The 25,217-nt window shown below is 41.9% G+C and overlaps 1 protein-coding gene across 1 annotated transcript; it reads left to right on the forward strand.

Moving 5' to 3' along the window:
- Positions 1-19,627: 19,627 nt before the first annotated feature.
- Positions 19,628-21,649, forward strand: id3 (inhibitor of DNA binding 3). The gene is made up of 3 exons (XM_031758359.2): positions 19,628-20,032; positions 20,366-20,439; positions 20,821-21,649. Exons 1-2 carry the CDS (start codon positions 19,733-19,735, stop codon positions 20,417-20,419), a joined length of 354 nt encoding a protein of 117 aa, XP_031614219.1. The 5' UTR covers positions 19,628-19,732; the 3' UTR covers positions 20,420-20,439; positions 20,821-21,649.
- The last annotated feature ends 3,568 nt before the right edge of the window (positions 21,650-25,217 follow it).

Below are 25,217 nucleotides of genomic sequence, written 5' to 3' on the forward strand. Positions count from 1 at the left end.
TGCAGAGACGTGCACCCACACAAATTCTTGCACTCTGATATGCTCTCTAAGGTGTCCTCCTTTCATAGCTTTTCATGTATCTTCCCTTTAAGAGCTTCAATAGAGCTAACTTTATTTATATACCATACCCTATGTGCATACATCATTGGAGAGAGCATTGTTTTATACCATTTCCTGTTTTAGATACCATGTGGTGACATAATCTATTGTTTTAGACACCAACACAGCTTTGCTTGGAGAGCTATATATAAAGAACAATAGCACAGAGCGGTGTATGCTGGTGCTGTCCTACCAGCTGGAGGATTGTTGTGCCTTCTTGTCCCGCTCCTCACATAATTATGAGAATTTGGAGCGAGGCAACCATTTGGTTGTGTGGGGGTGCATATCGTCTTCCGCACGTGTGATAGCGAAGGGACGGGAGCGCTTTGCTTTTCTATAGGGCCTGTACATTACTCCGTGATGATATGAGAAGTTGTGTGCGGGTTTTGCAGATGCCAGATGTGTTTGCATCCCCTCTGTTGCTCTCTCTTCCCCTCCCTCTGGTTCCTGCATGGGCGCAGGGTCTCAATCAGAGCATCAGGGCTCCAGGAACCAGAGCACAGCAGTCTCTCTGTGCTGCCCAGAGAAGTGCAGCCTTGTCTGGGTCGATGCATCTGTGGCCTGGGGGCGAGCTGGGGGAAGAGGGCAAACCCTGGTGCCCCTGCATGCCGGTTTCACTCGAGGTCGGCTCTGTTAGTGCAGCCTGACCCTTTAACTCTGAGGGAGAAACACGAGCATATTACCAAATACGGCAGATCAGCTACAGCATGCCAGTCAGTGACAAAGCAGTGATGTTGTGTTTAAAAAATGTACTCTCAAACAGGTTACTTTGGTGCAGCAGAAACACAGGCTCCCACATGTTCACATACACATGTGTTTTCCCAAAAAAGACAGAATGTTATAACTTTGTTCTTCTTTGCCACTGTGAAAAGCACTGGGGGGGTGGAGGCCAGCACGTGCTGCAGGGCCCTGTTGGCTGCTAACTGGCCCACAGGCTTTCTGGCTGACAGCCCACTCCGTGACACTCTGCACCTGGGAGCCTGTGTGTTGTCAGCCATGCTAGCTAGCTCAAGCTACCACCACATGACACACAGGAAACACAGAAATAACTGCTGAGTGTCTTCAGCACAGTTATCACGTACTGGGAGTGTGCCGCTGACAGAAAATGGTTGAGAGGAGCTCTTAAAAGAAAGCAGAAAGATGTAGGAGTAATGGGTGGAATTGGACTGAGTAATAGCAGTATGGAGCAAGAAGAAAGAAAAGTGAAAAGAAAATTGAAACACCAAGATGCTTAGGCTCTTGCACCTGTGCCTCTTTGTGTTAGAAGAAGATTCCACTGGCCTTGATTCAAACACTGCTGAGCATTTCTCTGACACATGCAATGCATCCTGTTTATCATGTCATTTTTATAATCAAGCCACTACAGAGATGATTGTGTAACAATCAAAAGATTGACATTTTGCAGCTGGGGCGCCCATATAACAGATACATTTCCAAACCATCTCTCTTTTATGTAGTGTGTGTGTGTGTGTGTGTTTTTATAGCTTTATCTGCTCTGTCCATCAACTGCTTGAGTCATTGCAGCTTCACATCGCGCAGGTGCGCAAGTTAAGTAAACTCTTAAAATTGCTAGCAAGCTCTCAATTAGAGCTCAGTGCAGGAAAGTATTGAGTAACGTTTGGGCTTTCAGGTGGCAATGTGCTGATGTGTAACCATTCTAAGGAAAGAGGGCAGAAACAGGACACACACACACACACACAGTCTTTGCATTGCAACATGCGCAAACTGTTTTCCGTGTGCTTGCCACAGCCAACTAATTTCTGTCAACGGTGCAGATTGAATCTTGGGTTCAGTTTCCTGATGAGACTCATCATAAAGATAGTGGCATGATGATGTTGCCTATTTGCAACTAAATATATGTTTCTGTCTAGGAAGTGGCGACAACAAAGGAAGATTAGAAATAAATGTGTAGGAAATGAGTAGATGGTGGGAGAGAAAAAGAAAAGGGAGGAGAGATGGTGCTCGCTGCACCAGGAGGAAGCTGGGTCTGATGCCACTCCATGCAGCTGCTCCCAAACACCCACACTCTTCCTGTTGGAGTGTGTGCATATGTGTGTGTGTGTTTGTGTGTGTGTGCATCTATGTTTAGTTTTTTTTTGTGTAGAAATTTACTTCCAACAGGTTCCAACACAGAATTATGTCATTCTGTGAAACATTTCAGTTGATGCACGCAAAAAGAAAATTATAACCTCCATGGTGTATGAAAGAGAAAGGGTTCAGCAGTGAGGCACGAAGACTCTTGGTATCCTACTGAAGACGTAGGTTTCTCCTGTGTGGCTGAGGCCCTCTGTGTATTTTCAAAGAAATACTGGCCTCAAAAAACATCCGCTGGTGGAAACACTGGCCTGTCAGTCAGTGAATGGAAAGGTTTGAGGTGAGAATGTGGCCACATTGAGGTGTCAGGGTGTGCAATTGTGTATGTGTCAATATATGAGTTTGGCGGTCTCTCTAAGTTTCCAATACAATAAAATGCAAAGGGTTTTCGTTAGCCACATTGCTCTTGTGCTTTTCACTGCACATTTGTCTCTGATCACACTGACCTCTGACATATACATAGTAACATGCACCATGTGCATCATTTCCTATTTATAAACCTTTGTGGGCGAAAAAAAATATCAATACCTCAGAACGTTCAGCATATACATGATAAGTAACTATGACATATTAGACTATTACTGGCTTTGCATCTTCCTCATTTAACTGAATATTAATAGTAGCAAAGCTGCTTCACCCGTGAGAGTTTTTACAATATAAAAGGCCAAAAGCAAACTCTGTCTAAAAGCAAAGACTGACAAATAAAGGCAAAAAAGGTTAAATGTATGCAACTTAATGCGCATTTATCATTGAGACATCATCAGGGCTGTTACTTTAGATGCAGCCATAATGTCCCATAGTGTCAGCTGATGAAATGTTGTCCCTATAATGTGCTATTAAATTGGACTGGGTCAGTGGGATGATTAGAGACTTGTGCTACTGATTTTTGTTGTTTTTTTATTGCTACTTTTTTTTGTTTGTTTGTTTTTTTTGCACCAGTGTAGTAAATCTCCTTCATTGTTCATGATAATCTGAGTACTGAGTAATAGTCAACAGTAGTGCAAGTTGATAGGTGGTATTTCTTCAAGGGAATCAGATTTTAATCAATTAATAGCATAATGTGTATGCCACAATTTAACATATATATGTTTTTATTTTCGATCCCTGAGACTGACTGTAACCATGCTCCAAAAACATTGTGTAGCAGCCTCAGATACGAGAGGTGGACTAAGCCTAGTCCAAGGCTAAAAATGCTTTCAGGGGCAACAAAAAATTGTCATTTAGTTTAGACTAGTTTTAACCAATGTCTACGAAATTGGCTACAAGGAAATAAAAACTAATGCATGAGGACAAAAAACTGTGAGGAAATGAACTGAGGCTCACGGTGAATGAATAAAAACATCTCTGCAGAGATGAGATCCAATCAGAACTACTTAATTGCGTAGAAATGTGTGAGAAGTTTGGAAGTGTGCAGTAAGGTTAGATGTGCACATTTGAGCTGCCCCGGGGAAAGGGTAGAGCTTTGTAAAATGCTTTGTAAACTGTGTGAACTGTTACACATATTTTATTCAAATGACTCAACTTTAGATCTAGATTTAGTCTACTATAATCTCACGATATGTAGTCGACTAAAGTAGAGTAAAAAGAATTTAGATGCCTAAATTACGGATGAATAAAACTGAACTTTTATATAAATAACTATGACTAAACCTGCTTCTTTAGACTGCAGGTCATTTAACCATGCATTTTATACGCCTAAAGCACTTTGTCTGCTTACCTCACCTCCGTAGCCAATAGATGTGCATGTGTTTGGACTGTAGGAGGAAGCCCTAACTGGCACAGGAAGAAAGTGCAAGCTCCATGCAGAAAGGCCCCAGCTGGGGTTCAATTCAGGAACCTTCTTGCTGTGAGACGATAGCACTAAGACCTGTACCACCAGGCCACCCGTATATGGTAGCCTAGAAGATGCTTAGGTTTTAGGAAATTATGACTGGTGGGACTGTATATGCTTTTTTTGCTTAGGAAGTAATCTTCTTCACTGTTGTATGAAACACTATGTATTGGCTGCCTTCCCAAGATCTCGTTCTGTGAGACATTTTACGAGAAGTGCAGTACTTTTGAGAAGAAACACATCAGCACCAGTACAAATGGAGGCCATTAAATACGAATTAGGCCAGCAGTGCATTCTGATTTGTCGGGTATTTTCTAAAATCTCCTGTAGTGTGCAAACCTTTTGATGACAAATTTATTTTCCTCCACCTCATCAACTCGTTCTTTATCTTATCTGTATTTTCTGATCTGTCTTTCTCTTGTTCACTGACTTCTCAGTCTGTCACACGCTTTTTCCCCTTCTTCTGTTGGGGCCGTGTGAGATGAGTACAAGACAGAGGAGAGTGTGAGCTGTGGTGAGCCACAGACCAAAATAACTGGTACTTTTTTCTTTTTTTTTTTTTGTTATAAAAACACATGTGCATCCACCCACACGTAAAGTCACACATGCGTGCGCTGTCCCACGCATAAGCACAGTCACACAGAGGTCCCTTTTACTTTAGGATCCCTGGAGAGGGGTGTCACTGGATGTATGTTTGGCTCTGTCGGTAGAGATGCGAGTGTTGGAAATGAACCCCCGTGAGGTGACGCTGTTTGGTAGAGCAGCGCAAAGTCTTTTCGGCTGTCTCGACCTAATATTAGAACGTAACATTTGGAAATAAAGCGATTATTTCATTCTTTCGGTTTCCTCGTTTTGTGCAAGATACTGCTCACTCAGTCGGGCTTGCTTTCTCTCTCGGTCTCCGTTGCCTTCTCTTGTGACAGATCCTGCAGCCTCCCTGTCAAGCTGGCATAGTGGCATCATTCTAAAACTGGTATTAGGCATTTCCTGCTGCGTCCGTTGGCGGGTGTAAGGGTGTGTGTGTGTCAGCGCGCGCGTGTGTGTGTGCGTGTGTGTGTGTCGGGGCGGAACGCACCTGGTCCGCGCAGCTGTGGGGATCCTAGCAGGGGGGAGAGAGAGAAAGAGAGATATAGAGGAAGGAGAGAAAGAGAGATGGATGGGAGGAGACGAAAAGGGGGCCCTGTGTGCTGTATCGGGGACCCAACAAGTTCAAATAGAAAGAAAGATGCGGGTAGAAAAAGGGGAGATTTTATTTTTTTCAATCTGTTGCCATGGCTTATCGTGCAGGTCTTACGCCGTATTCATTCCACAAGCTTCGAACTTTGTGAAACTGCCCTCTTAGATTGAGATTTTTGGGCTGTTGAAGACAGATTTGTGTGTCAAAGTTTCTCCGTCAGCCAGATGCAACTCTGATCAGCCAGATGCAACTGCGACGGAAATCAGTACGCTCTGTTTCTTCTCTCCTGGAAAGGTTTGACAATCATCCCAAACACCCCACTTTTTCTAATAAATTGTTCCTGTGTGTATTTGAGAGTCATTTAAGTGAGATCCATCCAAATGGCATTATTCATATTTCCATGAGGAAAGGAAAGGAAAGGAAAAAGCAAATATTAAATACTAGGCAGTGCATCATCTGTTTGGTTAACATGTAAAACATGTAAAACGATATTAGGAGGTAAATGCAGCTCCTCTTTTGTTTGCCTGCTCCCAAATGCCTCACTGTAAATTGTGTCAGTCTGCGCTCGAATGCAGTTCCTCTGGTCCTCTGCAGAGGGGGCAAGGAATCTGGGGGAAAAAAACCTATGGAAGAACAGCGATAATAGTAAAGACTCTAGCATGCAGATTTAGAGTGAGCAAATAGGCCAATCACAGGAGGAAACCACGTAGGAACCCACACTGTGAGAAAACAAACAGATGTGTTTATGAGGCTTTTTCATTTAAAGAGCACAGAACTTCTTCAGGATGTAACCAAAGCGCAGATGTGCACAGTCTGTTTTACAGCTGGATGACCAAGGACGGGTCAACACTGGAAAGGTCAAGTGACCAGGCCGGAGGTCACGCTACAGAGAACCGCAACTCAGGAAAGATGAGCACAAAGGAATCTAGTGCACAATACACACTCACACCCTCTCGCACACATTCACTCAAGCCATCATTAAAACTGTTGCAACTCTTGACCCTTTGCTCCACATGGGCAGAGAAAGCGGATAGTCTCAGTCTGCAGTCTGAGGGCAGACACACACAGACACACTCATCACCACCCCCTTCATCAGGTCATTTGATTAGAAGCCACCGGGATGACATGGGTCAACATCAAAGCAGCATCTCAGCAGAACAGATGCAAATAAAGTTAACTTCATTCTCTGGAGATTAGATTGTTACAGTCGAACTCGTGCAATAAAATATGGAACATACGGGGAAATGTTAGGCTTTATGAGAAGTGGGTTGCAGATATCTGGCGAGCTCTTTCTAACTCTAAAGCTTTTCTTCACTTCCAGACATATTGTCACTTATAACAGCAGCACTCCACAGGAACTTTACATGCACTTTCATGTGTAGAATCTTGAACTTTAAAATGTACTGCTGTTTTGATTGTGTTATGCATATAAAATTGAAACTGTAGAGGTTTTGATCTCCAGTTTGATCTTCTCACACATGAGAAAAACAAATGCTACCTTACTCACTACAATCTGACGTTTCATAACTGTCTAACCCATTTTAACATTGCTGCAGAACTTACAGTTGTGCCGCTGGTATACCATGTTTTACCATTTACTCTTTCCTTAATGTCCCTTAATGTTACTGGTAGCTAAAGTGACTACTGTTGAGCAGAACCTAAACTGTCTCCTTTTAACTAGTGTGCAAGTATTTGCAAACTATTAACTGTGGCCTTTTTTTAAATTCTCACACAACCTCGAAAAAGCTGCTTTTTAATGATATTCAGGAGATGTCGGGTCACAGCAGGTGAACTGAAATGTCTTAATTACATAGAAGTGACTGGACTAATGCATTACAAATTGTGGTACTGCTAAGTGTTCTAATTAGAGCAAAATGGATTTAGCAGCTATTTCAATTTGCCTAATTGCTACCTAATTTGACCTTTCAGTAGTTAGACTTTTGTATGTATGTGTGAGTTACTTTTTGGTGTTTCTTCATGTGGGCGGTTAATGCTGGCCGTCTATTTTGAGAAGGATGCGAAATTAAATTAGAGAGCATTTGTGGCCTCTTATATGCGTACAACATCCAAAACATCAGGGGGGAAAATTTCCTGATAGCAGTCTTGAGATGGGAACAAACACTGGTTGTGATTGTTATTGTCCAGTTACATGAATGAATGTATATACTTTGTGTATGCATGGTTTGTTTAATTGCAAGCTACTTCCAATTTAAAACCTCCTGTTCTATAAACAGCAGTGAAACAATTGTGGTTATTATCACAGCAACGTGTGAAAAATGCCTTTGAAGGTCTGTGAATGTCATTTCCCGTGACACCTTAAACCACTTAACTGTAGTCATTCCTTATTATGGCTACCTTGGGTTCTGTTTGCTGTTTTACTTTAAATTACCTGCAATACACACCCACGTGTGCACACACACACACATGCACACGATCTTATCAGTAGATATGCTAACTAACACGGTCAGTGATGCGCGTTAGTGACCCTGAGTTCAATTAGCCTTGGCATGCAGCCTAATTTCACAGTGTGACCCCTGCTGATGCACAGACACGCTCGCTCAGCGAAACCAGTACGACTCCCTTAAATTGTCTATCCGCTGATGATCAATGTGCGCTTTGAAGGAAGCACTAGAGCGGGGGAACGAAGGAGGGGTGACCAGTTGCAGGAACCATGGATGACAGTGTTGAGGAGGAGGAGGAGAGGTGCATTATGGGACAAGAGGTGAGGAAGGTGACATTGGGTCCACTTTGATGAATGGCCATTCGCATGCAGAGATAGTAACTTTAGAGGCTAAGTGTCCTTTGACCCAGCCAGTAAAGTGTTACGTGAAGATAACAGTTTTAGCATTTGTTTTAAAGCTAAGAGAGAGGGAGTGTGTGTGTGTGTGTGTGTGTGTGTGTGTGTGTGTGTGTGTGTGTGTGTAAAGGACACTAGGTTGTAACATCATCCAATGCACTGAACTTCCATCGGTCTTTTTTTTTATTATTATTTTATTTCTGCACCTACTGGCAAAAAAAGTTGCTTATGCAGCAATACTTAATTAATGTAAATACTACATGTAGCAATCTGTAGTCCTAAACTATAAAGATGTGTCAATGGGCACTGATACTTTATTAGGTTGTACTAAATAAAACCAGTCATGAATAATGTCAGACAATAAATGGCCTATCTCCAAAAGTTGAATCTGTTCATCTGGACGTAGCGTTTTGTGGGAGAAACGTTTCGTCACTCATCCAAGTGACTTCTTCAGTCTCAGCTGACTGCAGGTTTCCCCAAACCTTATAAACAGTACATTTGCATAATGACTGAAACCAGCCCACTGAAGGAACAATGGGCTGTGAGGTCAGTTCCTTAATCATAATTATGCAAATTCCCATGACCATTGATCAACAATCACTGACCAAAACCCACTGATCAAAGAACACTGATCAATGGCCATGAGTACCATTCACAGAGAGTTGGGGAATGGCTGCAATCACAGCATTGTAAGATGGCGAAAGATGTACCCTTAGGCCCCCTCCTCGATTCAGAGATGGTCTTTCCCTTTTCACGTAAATGGCCTCCTTGACTCTGCGCTCAAACCAGCGTTCTTCCCTGTCCAGGATGTGTACATCCTCATCGTTGAAAGAGTGTCCACTGGCCTGTATGAGGCAAGTGGACACAAGGAGGCCATTTACGTGAGAAATGAGGATGATTTACTTTCCTGGATGATTGAGAATGCATCAAGAAATAAATGGCCTACTTTTGTTTGGTTATAAGGTGTATCAGAACTACAGCAAACTGTTATGAACACACTTTGTTTTTTAAAAAAAAACTGAGGAAAAAACAGCAAATGACGACAAACAAAATTGCTAATGCAAATATTTTTTTAAAAGACAGAATTTTTTGTTGTTGTAGTGTTTTTATAATGAGAATTAAAAATGTGCAGAAGTCAAATTTCTTCATGATTATAAAATTGCACACAAAGGGCAAAAGAATCACAAAAGTCCTCCCTAAAAAAAGAGCTAACATTTTAAATATCAAATAAGATCTGACTTATAGTCAGGAGAATGACAGTAGAAGAGGTTATGAGAGCCAGTCTCTCAACATCTGGACTGTTGGTACAGCACCGCTGGAAAAATGGATAAGAGCAGGCGATTTAAGAAAGAAGAAAAAGAACAGTAAGATATGATGGTGACAAAAGAAATATAATGTAAAGTAGAAATATAGACTGAAGGGGAAAAATAAGATGATTAAATTATTTTCCAGAAAAGCCAAAACATCATAGCCATCCCACCAATATTCATTTTAACATTTAGGCCTCATTCACTTTATAACAGAATAAAAGACCAACAGAAAATGGGGAAAGGGATAAAGAAACACAAGTAAGAGAGATTATTTAATAATAAAATTGTACATAAAAAATAAATAAAAGGTATATAAGTAAAACTATGGAGCAGTTAATAACTCAAAAATGTAAATGTAACAAACACATTTTTCTTTCTGTTAAAACCATTTTTTGTCTCACTAATTGAGTAACTGAACCAAATTACATGTTATTTATACCTGCAACTCTTAATATTTTAAGCATTTTTAATAGAGATTACAAAATGATCATTACTGGTCAAAAGGATGAGGTTAATTTCCATCTTTATTAACAATCAGTTTATAATTAGTGAGCACAACCTCTAAATTGGAAAAGAAGGACTGAAGCGATTTAAAAGTCGGCCCATAGATTGTTGACAGTACGAGATAATCTCATCATCAGGTATATGTGTATTACTCTCAGTTACTGAAGAAACTGTGTCATTTACATGAAAAGTAAAAAGAACAAACCTCAAGACTGAGTCTTCTTGGACACCCTTTGCAGTTTGCACAAATTCACATTTAAGGGTTCCCATAATCAGACAATGCTACCTACCATGAGATCACCTATATCAAATCTGAGAAGACCCCTGAAAAGAGGCGCACAGTGTTTCTTTCTATTCAGAACCCGAATGGTGTCAAAGAGCAGCAGTAATGACTAACAGTAACTCAACTGGTGTGTAAAATGTGGTGAGTGGAATAATGATGGAAATTCTATTATATCGCTAAGTGCGATAACTTCCACTGCCCTCATGTAATGAGACATTAGGGCACTTTATCCAGCCTTGGAAACTGATTGGTTAAAAATATATGGTTTGTAGCTGAATGAAGCAGATGACTTTATCAAAGGGTTGCCAAGCTTATCTTCACCAATAGAGTTCTCTATCTATCTATCTATATATGTGTGTGTGTGTGTGTGTGTGTGTGTGTGTGTGTGTGTGTGTGTGTGTGTGTGTGTGTGTGTGTGTGTGTGTGTATGGGAGAGAGAGAGAGAGAGAGTGTGTGAGAAACACAGATGCATAATCAAGCTTAACCATAACTGTGTTTGTGCTCTTGCATCTGTGTTTGTGGCAGGTGTGAGTGTGTGTGTGTGTGTGTGCTGATGATTTTCCAGTGATCATGTTCAATGCACAGCAGAGAGTGCATGAACACTGGTTAGCTTGTGTGGCGAAACACTGAGTGTGGCAGGAAACAGAAGAACCTGTGATCTCTGCAAAAACGCTAATGGAAAACCTCACTCAGAAAACGTCAGCGTGTGTGCATAAAGACTAAGTGTGCGTTCGCGTGTGTGCATTCCACCTCTGAGCAGAGAACATCTTGCAAAGTTTTCTAATTTCACAATTATTCTCAAAACTAGGCAAACCAAAGGTTATGTCAGGCTCTCCAGAAGAAGAAGAAATGCAACGTACAGCTGCGTTTGCAGCAATTAACTCGAGAACCACAGACCTTCCTTTACAGATAACAAGTGAGACTTCCCTCACTTTGTACAAACAAAACAGACGCGATCACAAACCCTAACCTTTAAATAACATTTAACGAAAGCTTTTTTTAACAACAAAGATTTCAAAGATACTGACTTGTTTTCGACGTTTAAGCTGCAGCTTAGTTTAATAACTAATTTTAGATAAGAGTATAAAAAAAAAAAAAAACCAGATCATCACAGCTGTTGAAAGCGTGCTCTTTTTCATTCTCTGCTCATTAATCTGGCTTATACTGTAATTACTAATGGCATTTAGGTATATTGGTGACAATTTATATATGATAATTTTATGAAAACTCTCAGCCCTGGTTTCTTGTAAACAGGTTGCTAAAGGTATTATCCCTGGGTTGTTTGAATAGAGGCACAGTAATCTGCTAATCTAGATATTCCTCTGGACTAAAGACCTCAGATGGCAGTGCTCAGTGACTGATCTGAGTGTCATGCTTTTGAACTTTAACTACTAACGATGACCTGAAAGTAGCTCTTTGAGTGGCACTTGCCCTGAGAATTGAAAGTAAGCGTCCCATGGTCGTGTTCCAACTTTGAATAACTGTCTCGATTCAGCGTGGAAGTTAAAAAGAGATTTAACTGGGTCACCAGCTGAAAAATCTGCATGCACCCACATCTACAGGTCTACCAATGTGAGAGGTGGTGATATGTGCGAATGTGTGTGTGTTGTGTGCAAGGGTGGGAGGTCACAGGGATGTTCTTGACTGTGTCATCTCCAGCAGCTGTTTCCCTCAAACCCTGCCTCGCCCGCTCCACCCCCCTCCCACCCCATCTTCTCACAATGAGACCAATACAAAGGAACAGGAAGTGCCTCCCGTTAACTGGGGCCCAATCAAAGCCATCATTATTCCCGTGTCAGAATTTTTACAGGAAATAGCTTCTCAGAAAATATGCCAGCTGTGCAGGGAGTGTGGTATTATTGTCTTATAGGTCTTGTCTGTTTTCGCTTTCTTTTTTCCCCCCTTTTTTTCACTCATCAGTCACAGCTAACAAAAGGGCACATAGACTCATCTCGACCACGTGCGCGGCACACTGTCACTGTTGTGCGTTCACTAGGCAAGCCAGGCACTGTGTTCTCTGGGGCTGGGTGGTTATTGTGCACTCTGTGAAAAGGGCATTCCTGCTGTGCCTGCTCCGGCTTCTTGGATTCCCATCCTGAACTGAGCGATTGTCTTTTAAAACCCTGTGAGCGGAGCTGAGCCCAGAGAGTGCGCAGATGTGAGAGTCCATATATGATCACACGTACTCACAGCCAGCTTTGCCTATTGAAGCCACATCTGTAAGAGCGCTGCTCAGATTACAGCATAAATGGTGGATTCAGGTGAAGCCTAACGTTTGCCAGATGCTGCGATTAAGTCACCAGGAGGTTAGCCTAACACTGGAGTGTTGTTGTTGGTCGGGGAGGGTGGAATCATCAGCCTCCTTAACAAGAGGGGCGCACATCTGGCGTGAAGCAAAGTAATTTATGAGCATTATCTTAAACAAGCATGAATAACTGCACTGATGCTCTGGCTTATCTCCATTATTTAAACAGCACAATGGATCAGTAATCTCCGGATTGATTTGAAAAGAAAGGTAGCTTCTCCTGTTTATCTAATCCTCGGCTTGTAATCTCTCGGCCTCTGAGGCCTCGCAGACGTCTGGAGGACAATAATTAACTCAGTCCCTCAACACGTTGACACAGGTGAGCACTGCTCGAGTGGTTAAACAGTCATTATGAGGTTGTTGTTACGTGAATGAATGCATATGCACGCTCACACACACAGATCAGCTAACTTCGTTTTAGCTTGTCTGTCACGTCAGGCTTTGGCCTAATCAGCTACAAAATGCCACTGCTGATTGTAGTGACACCGATTAGATAAGCTCCACACCTCCATCCTCTGCTAACCTTTAAAATATAACCCACAGGAAATCGAGCATGTTGCATCCTTTGGTTTTTATGAAAACAATGCAGAGCTGCGATACTTAACGCTAACCTCTTAGAAACTGTCTCTTTCTTGAACCTGATGTTGCTTTGTGTCCTTTACAGTATTTGAAGTGTCGTATTTATCTAAGATCACATGTTTCAAGTCATGTAATGTAATCTAACAAGTGAAAGATCTCTGGTTGTGTCAGGAAGGGCATCTGGTATAAAAATATGCCAATTTGGACATAGCAAGATGTCCAATGTGGTGAAAGTAGCACATGTGTGTTGAGGTCATCTTTCTTAGACAGTGGTCTTTATCAGTGTAGTTAATATACATCTCCCACTTCTGTATTTTCAAACATTTGACTATCCATGAGGCAAATAAGAGAAAAAGATCTCAAAATCTGAGCAAATAAAACGTCACCGATCATAAATGCTAAATCCCATACAGGAGCTGAGTGAAACAATCCTTTTATGTACCTCTTATTATGCATTGATATTTATTGTATTCAAATTGACACATATTTATTACATGTGTCAATTTTATTATTAATTTCAGAGTCTTTTTGTAAGTGCTTCAAGTTTATGAGAACTTTCTCGCAAAGGCTATATTCCTCTTTTGGCCATCCTAGGGGTTTGGAGGAAGCAACATTTTTAGAAATCTTGAGTGGCGTTGACCCTCCACTTTTGGCCAGACTCTTAACTTAGTGGTGTGAGGATATTTTCAGTAATTACAGAGTAACCAGGGAATGTTCAGCAGGAAATGTCCATAATACAATACACACACAGACCAGGCACGGCTAAACAGATATAGCAGTTTCCTGGTAGAGTTTCTCTCCTCTGGAGTGAGTCATGCTTCTATTACTTCACCTTTTATTCTCAGAAATAATACTTTGTACAGATTTCGAAGCTTTTCTGGGGTGGGGGGTAAAAACAACAACGGGTCACAGAGCCAGGATGGGCTCACAGGGCCTAAAATGATTCACAGACAGAACACGAATAACAAAACACATTGGACCATTATATGAGCTGAGAGAGGTGACCTTTCAGTGATGGTGCCTGAACATGGCAATGCAATGCTAACCAGCTGGTGCAGTATCCGTTTTCCTCAAGTCTTTATGTTCATCCCATGGTGGCGTTCACATCACAGCACCCCACTTAAAACCACTCGGGATAAAAACATTATGTCTTTTTGGACTGATTGGATCTGAGCAGAAAATTCACAAGCACCTATGAAATATTTCTCATCACTGTACACATAAGTGGACGAGTATATGACAGCCAGAAAGTATTAGAAAAAGTCCAGTAGCTTGCCCAGGACACGTGTCATTTGCTTGCTTGTGGAGATCACTAGTCTGTGTAAGAGCCTTTAATCAGGTCACTGAGAGACCAGGCCTCTCTGCTCCCACTCTGCGCCCTCCGTCTGGAGGGCTCCGCCAGGGGTGACCAAGAGGGGCACCGCTGACCCAGATTAGGAAAGGGTAAGTGCGTGTGTGTGTGTGTGTGTGTGTGTGTGTGTGTGTGTGTGTGTGTGTGTGTGTGTGTGTGTGTGTGTGTGTGTGTGTGTGTGTGTGTGTGCGTAAGAGTTGGGGAATCAGCTGTGCGTCATGTCTCAGTCTGCACCGTTCCAATTCATTAGCAGCACAAGGAGCAGACAAGAGAAATGAGGAGGGGTGGATTGCGTGCGTGTATTTGTATATGCGTGCATGTGGAGTGGGTGAGGGGGCAGAGGGAGGAAGAATACAATGTCAGTGACAGAAGGAGAAAGTCACTGCTGCGGTTCATCTTAGATTATCAGGCACCCACTTGACCTAGAAACACATGACACACAGGTGCAGAGATACCCACCAGGGACCTAATGGCCTCTGTATGTGTGTCTCTGTGAAGCCTGACCAGCTGAACCCCTGCAGCATCCGCCACAGCGTCAGACCCCTCTACAGCTTTCTTTCTCTCAATTCCTCTCTTTCTTTTACAGTCTGAGTGCCTCTTTCTCCTTTCTGTCACTCGCCCTCAAGTGTGTTCCTCAGACATTTTCCACACCAATTTTCTCTGCCCCTCTCAGCTCGCTCCCTTCATTGGACTGCTTTCTCATCACCCAAGCAAATTTCCTATTTGTATTTCTCTATCGTGTTTCCCGGTCCATGTGTTCTTCATACAAAACCACATGTATTAACTTCCGTGGGGTCTGTGAGGAAGTTGGACAGCCATATTTGACCCTGAACGCCTCAGCGAGTAGATGTAAGAAGATGTCAGAATTTTCAACCAACCTCTTTTGTCTTAAAACTTCGTACCAATACCATTACACCATGTAATTGGTCACAAATGTTGGGATTAGTTTATTTCCATTTCGATGGTAGCTTGCAACCGCAACATGCCGGCTAGCACTACAGCAAGATAGATCAGTATAACAGATTTGGACCCCCACTCTTAAACTCTCCTCGTGGTACTGGCCACACTGTGTGGATATGTCACATAAAGCGTGGATCCAGACAATCTTTAAATGCAAGGTCAGAACTCTAGTTCGAGTTTATAGTGCACCACAAATGCCCCCTTTGCAAAAACTGCGAGAGGAACAGCTATTACACGAGAGCATTTGTATCAAAAATAATTATATAGTCATCATCTGGTAGTAATCAGCAAATAGTTGCCTGGATTGATTCTGGTTAAATGTTAAGATTGTAGCTCCACAATGGTGAGACCAAATGAAAACTGTGGATCAGACTCATTCTTTCCTAGCATTGTGGAGACAACTAGCAGACACAGCCAATTTGTGCTGTCTGCAGACGTGCATATTTTGCAACATTGAAAGCAGAGATTTGGGCCCAAAGAACTTCCATTATGGCCGACCAGCTGTACAGTAAGCTCAGTGTCTGATGGAAAAGTGACTGTTGATGAATTTCTTGATTAAAGAAAAAGAATAAACCTACAGAATTCAAGTCCAAGCCCTTTTTTTGTTTACAGTTGAAGACCGGTGGAAGGTGTTGTTGTGACTAATCAGACCAAGTCACAGACACCAGCTGGAGTTGGTGTAGATCCTAGCCACAATCACCAGGTCTGGGTTGTGCACGGAAAAGCCAGATGTTTATCCTCATTGGATGGCTAGAGAATAAACCAACTGTTCCAGTCTGTTGATGAAAATGACAAAACAGTAGTGTGACCAACACCTGCTCTCCACCCGCCAAGCCACACTCAACATTATACTCAGCTTGTTTTGGACCAGTGTGGTGATCATGGATTTAAATGGCCTTCTGTGGCTTGTCTCCCACCTGCTATACAGTTCCACTCCCTGGATGGGTCCTTGCATCTAGAGAGCATTATTCACACCCAAGGACATCAACAGGGCCACCTGTCAACACAGTTATGACAACTACCCTGTTCCCACAGTGAGCAGTACAATATTTCCTTACATTACCGACTTCTGGATTTTTTAAACGTAAACAGCAGCTCTATATGCTGTACGTCTGATGTATGTTTAATGGGACACATGCTGCTTAATCATTTGGCACTCTCAGTGGTGGACAACGGAAAGTAATTCCCTATTCAGTAGCAACAAAGACCCAGAACCCCTGTTCAAACACTCCATTCGGATGTTCAGCAAAACAACAGAAAAAGGCACATAGTGGGCGAGTGTGTGACTCAGTGAATGACGTATGGGTAAGTTTATCTTCTGACATATTATGTACCCTCTCATCTACAAATCCAGCAGGATCATTATGCGCAAGCTTGAACAAGAGACTCTAACATAGATAACAAGTGGCCGATACAAAACAACAATGTGCATAAAATGTCATGTCACTGCCTGGGTCACTAAGGCGAAAAGCTTGGGATCTGTAGGCTGCTCAAAGCTGATGGAGAAGACTGAGGCGTCTTTGATGAAGGACAGAGTGAAAACACACCAACAGTGCATGGTGTGTACTTGCACACACACACAGACACACTTGGGATATAAAGAATTAAGTTTCACTGAGTTTCTTGCCACTTAATTATCCTCTTAAGATGAGCCTGCACTTGCAGATGAAAAAGATACCCTTCTGTATACAGAGCTACCTCTCCACGGGACAGTATGGAGGTTTATCTTTGCTGTCTTGTTCTGTTTCATCTCATTATCCTACATGCTGTTTTGGTGCAAAAGGAGGCACTTTGTTTATGTTAACACAAGGTGCTTTGAGAGATAAAGACGAGTGGGGGAGTGAGATTCTGCATGTGAAAACTGATTTTTTTTTTTTTCATAGAAGTAGAACTGATGTTAATATGAGACTGTATTTTTTGCTTCTTTGATAGTAACTGAAATTTAAAAAAAAAAAAAAAAAGTGAATTCAAATGCCATCGGGAGAGAGAACGAGAGGGGAGAAGAAGGGGGGTGCTGCTAATTATGCGTGGCGATTGTTGATGGCTTGATTGTCTGCGTCCAGCTGCATGGAGGAGCAGGGAGAGGGAGGGCGGTGAGAGAGGCAGACTCACTGACGCCGGGCTCGGAATTCTCCCATCCATTGAAAGAGAGACCCGATTGTGTCCGGGGCCTTTCCGACAAGCACCTGATCCCTGCCCAGACACACTAGTGCGTGTGTGTGCGTTTTCACAGATTTACGCACTGGGAACTCTGGAATCTACAGGCCCCTGGCAATGAGTACCACAGGAAAATGCTATAATACCATTTTTAACAAGACAGAAATGGCTCCTTGCTCTTTAAAATGACTAAGAAAGTGATTTCTGTCTGATTAACAAACGCCAAATCTTTACCCTGACCCTGTCACGACAGCTGGCTCGGTCAGCAAACGCAAACAATTATTTTCCCACCAAGCCTGGGAATTTCAAAGCAATATTTTTCCTTCCTTTCAGCAAATTTAAGAAAGATACTTTAGGTCAAAGTCTTGTTTGGATACCCAGCGCTGCTCACACAATATGACTTTAAAATAGTCTGGATCGAAGTCCCGTCTCACGGTTCAGTGTGGTTTGCGCTAAAGTGAGGTCTCTGAATGACTCGTCAGGGTCAACTGCCGTGAGGAGGAGGGGGGTGCCACAAGCAAAGCAGCGAGTGGAACATCTGTTGAACCTCTGGGCAGATGGGACATCTCTGGGAGCATGTTTGTGCACAGATTTATAAGATTATGAAGTTTTTGCATTACCCAGCTTTTGTAATCAGCTACTCCTGTAGCCTGTAACGCGATGTTTAAATTTTTGCCACCTTCGCTACAGTTAAAAAGAGCCTATGATAACAAAGATAGACTAAAGTTTTAGTTCTGTGTGAGGGAGACTTTCAGAGTGGTTGCAAAATATCGCATACAGGCTACTTTTGTGGCACCCACAGACCACTGGGCAACACTATTGTTCAAATCATTTTTTTCTCTTCACACTGAAATGTTACATTTGGACTTCTTCATTAGGAACAGAGATAGAGAATCTACAATGCTGTGCTGTAACTTTTCATGATTCATCTCTGAGCCACAGTTGCGTATGTCCAGCATTACAAAAGTTGTGGATATTTAGAAATACTTTCCCTTCGATTTCTGTCTTGAGTCCATCTGTAGACCCAAGCAGAGAAGCGTGGAGGCGCAGAGTCCGGTTAATGAGTGATAGAACCGCTCAGCCAATCCGATCTCCGAGCGCCTCTGCTTCCCTCCCTCCCCATGGTTCACGGGGGAGGGCGGGCCGTCTGCCAAAGAGGGGAGTGCGCGTCGGGGTGAATGGATGACGTCGGGAGGCTGGCGCCAGCATGTCTGGGACTGGCGCGTTAGATCAACACAGCTGGGCCGGGATAGGACACACAGCTGGCTCAGGCCTGCATTCCTCCACAAAACAGGATTGTGAGAAAAGAGGAAAATAAGACCCAAATAGGAGCAGAACGGGGCGTGCTTTGATGTAAACCAAAATGGAGCGACATTCTACATGGTTAAAATATAACTTTTATAAAAAAGAGTCTCGCCCAAAAGAAGCCAGATTTTTACATTAAAGGACATCTTAAGCACACAGGGCTTCAATAATAGGAGTGATTTTTCGCTATTCATGGCACACAGTGAGACTAAACAGTAGGCTGTGAACTATCACTGTACCCTAAATGGACAGCCAGGGAATAAGTGGATGAGCATGTGATTCTTGGAAACTTTAATTTCCTCTGACCTTTTGCCTGTAATCGGTTATAAATTTCCAATATATTTGTATCTTTGTTAGGGAGTGTGTGTCCGAAAATGTCGAAGTTCACAAAATTTAATATAGAGCCTTTTTGTAGGCCCGTACTGATGTGCTGAAGAGATTCAGAAGCCTGTGAGAGAGGTGTTTCCAAGGGCTGGACATAGACAAACTTCCTGAAGGTCCAGTGATCACGGATAACAAAGTGTGATGAAAGAAATAAAAGTCCAACTCTAAACCCACCACGTTCCTTACTATTATTCACAAGGCATAACCCCATGGGTAATAGAAGCCCTCATTTACACGGTGTTCTTCTGCACCTCCAAAGTGACCTACTTTAAAATCTTTCTTCTGTTTAAAATAAACAGCACTATTAGAAAACGATAGCTTAAAAAAGCGATTGACAATTCCCTTCAGGCATCCCTACCTTATTTCCTCATTCCTTCCAAACGCTTCCCCAATTCCGTATCAGCCAATGGGATTAGGTTTATTCTTTACATTGGCCAATCACGAGAAAGGGGGCGTCTCCAAGCGCGTGCCTTATAAAAACCAAAGTGTACGCCGCTGTCACTGCACTGTAGCTGTTCAGGACACTGATCGAAAAGACCTCAGCAGGAAAACTTACAAGCCGAGTGCATCGCTCTAGTTTCACCTGCGTTTTCACCATGAAAGCCATCAGTCCCGTCCGCTCGGTGAGGAGCTGCTACAAGGCCGTGTGCTGCATTTCGGAGCAAAGCCTCGCCATCAGCCGGAATAAACACTCCTGTCTGGATGAGCCGGTGAGCGCCCTGTGCGACATGAACGACTGCTACTCCAAGCTGAAGGAGCTGGTTCCGAGCATCCCGCAGAACAAGTCGGTCAGCCAGGTGGAGATTCTGCAACACGTTATTGACTACATCTTCGACCTGCAGATCGCGCTGGAGGCAGGGGACACGGCTACGCCGGAGATGGTTTTGTCAATAAAGGTGAGGGGAGATGTGGGCTGATGCTGGGTCGCCTTCCGACATCCCCAGTCACTCGTCACGATCACTGGCAGGAATTTGCCTGCTGGTTATTTGCACTGCATAAATCTGGACTGCAGAGTCATTTAAAGTTCAAGGCCGTGCTCTGTGAATTTTCCAAAGTTTGTTCGCATGCGTACGTGCGCGCATCGCGCTGCTGTTCTGCTGTAGACCGCAGTCACACAGCAGCAGATGGTGCTCTGCGATGTGACACCTCTGCTCAGGCATTTATTAGAATATACTTCTGTTATTGCCAGCTGCTGAAACTTGCTTCTCTTCTCTCTGCTTTCCATTCAGACTGCGGACATTAGTCACAATTTCTCCAAAGAAGAAGGGCGGTTGTGCCATTAAGATGGAGATTGCATGTTATGGTACGTATATATTCCTAATTGATACATATATACATGTAAATATATATAATAATATAATAAATATATATATGAGGCAAATGTGCCCTGAAGCAAATCATCATATCTTGAATTACTCCTTTTTACTTAAGTTCAAATAAATCTATAAATGCCAGAGAGAATAATGTAAGTACTGATATACTTAAAAGTGAAAGTCTCCACTCCGTCCACATTCATTATACTCGCCAATTAGACAGGCCAGTGATTGTGTAGTGGATTCATTGCTATCTGCCTGGGGTTAATGAAAGTTCCATGCTAGGCGCCAGTCTGTCTGCTCCCCTCTGCAGGGAGGGAGGGTGAGAGGGAGAGATCTGACTTCACTTTTCTTCCTTTCTCTCCACGCAGGTGCAGGGAAACACATGTCTCCACTTCACTCCGGGCAAGAGGACAAGAGGGGCAGAAAGGGTGGGATAGGTATTTGGGAGAGAAAGAGAAGAAGAAGGAGGAGGAGGAGGGTTTGAAGAAAGAAAGAGAAAAAGTGGACTGTTTCCTAGATGAGTGGGGATCAACAGTATTGCATGAGCAAGAAAACAGACTCATTCTTTGGCCCCTGGACAGACAAATCAACACACCAAAGTAGAAGCCAGGATTGGAAAGTGAAAGCTACCAGCTTTGTATGCCTTCCTCTTAAAAAAAAAAACCAACAACCTGGGATTCCTTATAGATAGTCGGAGGAATTGTTGTTTTTTTTTTTTTCTTTCTTTTCTTTTCTTTTCTTTTCTTTTCTTTTCTTTTCTTTTTGTATTGCATTCCAAACAAAAGTTTTTGTGGACACACAACCTGAACTTTGTATCTACCAAGTCTCATATCACCTCACACAATTATCACCCCCCCCCCCACCCCTCCCCTAAAGCAAAACACATGTTTTCCAATAATCTCGAGGACTGATCAAACTTCTTAAGAAGGTGTACATATCTGCTGGGGGTGTGAAATGTGAATCAATATGGATGTTTCTTTTTCTTTTCTTTTTTTTTGGATTGGGAGTTTGAGTTTCTTAGGTATAATCAGAACTCTATACTAGAGTCAATTGTAAATGTTTGTAGGGATTGTGTTATTTCTACAGACAATGTGCTGTGAGTTTCATAAACTCTTTATTATAAAGTTTGCTTCGTATGTACATGTATGTTTTTCTGTAATGAAATTAAAAAAAAAAGAAGAAGAATGTGAAACCGTTTTCCTGGTGTGGTGTGTTTGGTCTAGAAAAATGAATGAGTTTGAACTAGTATTCTTCTGAAGACGATGGTGATGCTGACGTGACTTTCTGGCTTTGGATGACAGTGAAATGCTGATACAACAGGATGTATTTAGATGAATCTTGAGGTTGAGTGGTTGGAAATCAAACAGAGGGAGTTTCCTCTGAGTGTTTCTATTTTTCCAAAGAAAGCGTCACCAGTTCATAGCGGCTGAATTTCCTAAATGGTGTAAAAGAGAGAGGATGTTACGTGATTGTAAAACTGTGCATCTGATCATTCATAAATCCTGTTAAAATGTCACCTTCATGACACCAGTGTGTAGAGGTATGCTGCCTACCTAGAAAGCTAAAAAGCACCACTCTTGAGGTAGCACTCACAAAACAATACAATTTTTAAAAAAGAAGATAGGAAGATGTTTCCATGGCTTTTACAGAGAAGCTTTCTTTATGGAATCATATTAATTAGAGAGTGAAACAATGCATGGGCAGTATGTGAAGTATGACTGTAGACAACTGATTTCCAAAAGCTGAACAAACGCTTGGATCTGTGTGGAATTTCAGGAATTAGATGTTGACACACACTACCGGTATCTCTCTAGAACAATAGTTACACTAAACGGAAGTTTTCTACTTTTGCACTTTTCTGTCTTTCTTTCTTTCTTTTTATTTATTTATTTATTTATTTATTTATTTAATTATCTGAAAATAGGAGAAAACTAACAACAACAAAACAACTAGGGAGAACAGTTAAACATGATGACCCAGTTCTAACCTTTCTGGTACAGCTAATAATGAAATAGCAACGCCATCTAGTGGTGCAAATGCGTTATTGGCTTTTCTCGCCGTAGGAAGTTGTCACATTAACAGTACACGGTGGAGAATATTTTGTGATACAAAATATAATTATTACTACCTATATGGACTTCATATTTAATATTATATATGTTATATACTTTTAAAATGCTCGTGTGCGTTATTATTAATAGTAACAGTACCACAGCCTGAAGTACAGGACAACAAGGTTACACGACAGCTTAACTGCTATCAGACTAATAAGTGGACAGTATGCATCATAATAGATAGATAATACATGGATACAGTGCAATAGCTGAGCACATCTCAGCTGTAGATTCTATTTTGTATAGGCTATATTATTTTTCTTCATTTTGTTTTCTTTGACTGAACGACAGTCTTTTTAAACCCTGTCTTTTTTTTATTGCGATGTTCTTGTTTTTCTCTGTGCATATAATTTTGTTCAGCAATATATCAGTGATGCATTGCTGAACGATAATAAAGGAATCTGAATTTTAAAATAACAGTGTTAGGATGGCTCATAGCGGCTGGGTTAAAATAGGAGGCTTGTGGTAGAGATGAGGTGCAGACCACCCACGTGTTTATTCACCAACGTTAAAAAATAAAAAAATAAAAGCTAAAACATAACTGAAAAATAAGACAATGTAGCCCAGTGGTGGGACCTGGTTCCAGCAGCGGCCCTGATGTTAACTGGCAGCCTTTTATAGACTGCAGCTAATTGGTTCTCAAGCCATACGAGACATACATGCTAAAGTAAAATAATAAACTGCACACAAATCTTTTCTAATAATGTTTCTTAACATCAAATCAATACTGAAAAAATAATTACAACTATTATTATGAAATATTTTCCCACTTGGCCTACCACCTAAAATCTACAATAAAACTATTATGGCTATTCAATCCGCTCTTCGATCTCTAGGTGCTGTCTGGAACCTTTAAAAAGCACTTAGGAAGTCTTGGGACTCTTTTGGTTGGCAAAAACATTGGGAGAAAACACAAGTAGGACACAATCTTGTCATCACAATAGTCACTTGGGATATAAATTGGCTCTCCTACCCATTAGAATACACAGGAGGTAAATATCAAACTGGTATTTTCCACCAGTTTAACCAAATTTACGCACATATTAACCAGTGCCAGCTGAAAGATTGCCAACAAGAAAAACCTACAGACAAATAACCAATAAAAAACATATCAAACTGTTTTGTATGTATTCTTTAACACCAATGTTAAACTTAGTCATGTATGTTAATCTGGTTAAGTAATGAAGAAGACTTTAATTGCAAGCAGCAAACAACATGAAGATCAGCTGCCAGTCCACACTAGATGGGGCTGTTGGATGAGGATGGAGCCTCCTGACATCAAGAACTGTTGCTTTCAATGTCAAAATGAAGCAGAGTAGACTAAAACTCAAGCTCAAAATGTAGGATTGCACAATAATTTGAAAATGATTTTTCTTCTTTACAGCAGCACAGTGGACAAATGACTGACAAGCTGTCTCATGGCCAAGTAAGCCCAGTTCTCGTCTTATTTTGTGACAAATTCAGAAGGTGAAAAATCTGGAGTGGATTCCAATTGTTGAACTTGCTGGTGAAAGGTGCAAATCAGTAGTCTAGTATATTCTTAAAAATAATGAATACCCTGACCAGCTCAATAACATAGAAAGGCCCAAAAGACTGAACTAGTGCATGATTATAGGATATCCTTCTTTGTTCAGAAAACACTGAAGACATCTTTGAAAACATTCTCAAACAGGTGGGTGTATCACTCTCAAGGTCTGTTATTAAATACAGAGGGTTTATAACTAAGTGCAAACTACTGGTGTCCCTCCAGAACAATGAGGAGAGATTAGTCTTTGCCAGGAAACAACTCAAAGAGTTTGCACAGTTCTGGGGGGAAAATGTTGGACAGATGAAACCAAGATTAACTTGTACCAGAATGATGGGAAGAGAAAAGCATGGAGAAAGAAAGGAATGGCTCATGATGGTGATAAATAAACTGGTATTATATCATGCTTTTCTACTTGGAGCACTCAAAGCACTTTTTACTACTCTCATTCACCCAATCACACACATTATTATAAGGGCTTTTTTTTTCTATATACCTAAGCACCACGAACATTCGCTCTAACGTTGATTGACGCAGCGGGGTTCTCGCCCAAGGATACTCTGATACAGAGTGGAGTAGTCAGGGATCGAAGCACCGACTTTCCAAGTAGGCAACCTGCTCAATCTCAGCTGCAGCCACTCATGACCAGAAGCATACCACATTGCCAAACATGGTAGAGGAGATGTTATGGGATGAGCATGTACAACAATTAGGCATAACATTATGACTGCCTGCCTAATATTCTGTTGACCATCCTTTTTGCTGCCAAAATAGCCCTGATCCATGGAGGCATGGACTCCACTAGACCCCTAAAGATGTGCTGTGATAACTGGCACCAAGATGTTAGCAACAGATCCTTTAAGCCCTGTAAGTGGTGAGGTGGGGCCTCTGTGGATTGGACTTGTTTGCTCAGCATATCTCACAGATGCTTGATTGGATTGGGGAACCATTTTTGCTTTGTGGCAGGGTGCATTATCCGGCTGAAAGAGGCCACACCCATCAGAGAATATAATTTCCATCAAAGGGGGTACATGGTCTGTAACAATGCTTAGTTCGTGTCAAAGTAACATCCACATGATGTCAGAACCCAAGCTTTCCCAGCAGAATGTTCCCCAAAACCTCACAC

This window comes from Oreochromis aureus, linkage group 19 (assembly GCF_013358895.1).
Source record: "Oreochromis aureus strain Israel breed Guangdong linkage group 19, ZZ_aureus, whole genome shotgun sequence".
NCBI classification, from domain to species: Eukaryota; Metazoa; Chordata; class Actinopteri; order Cichliformes; family Cichlidae; genus Oreochromis; species Oreochromis aureus.

Coding starts and splice junctions, on each gene's coding strand:
- id3 (XM_031758359.2), top strand. CDS start 19,733: ATGAAAGCCATCAGTCCCGTCCGCTCGGTGAGGAGCTGCTACAAGGCC. Junction 20,033..20,365: donor AGATGGTTTTGTCAATAAAG/GTGAGGGGAGAT, acceptor CTTTCCATTCAG/ACTGCGGACATTAGTCACAA.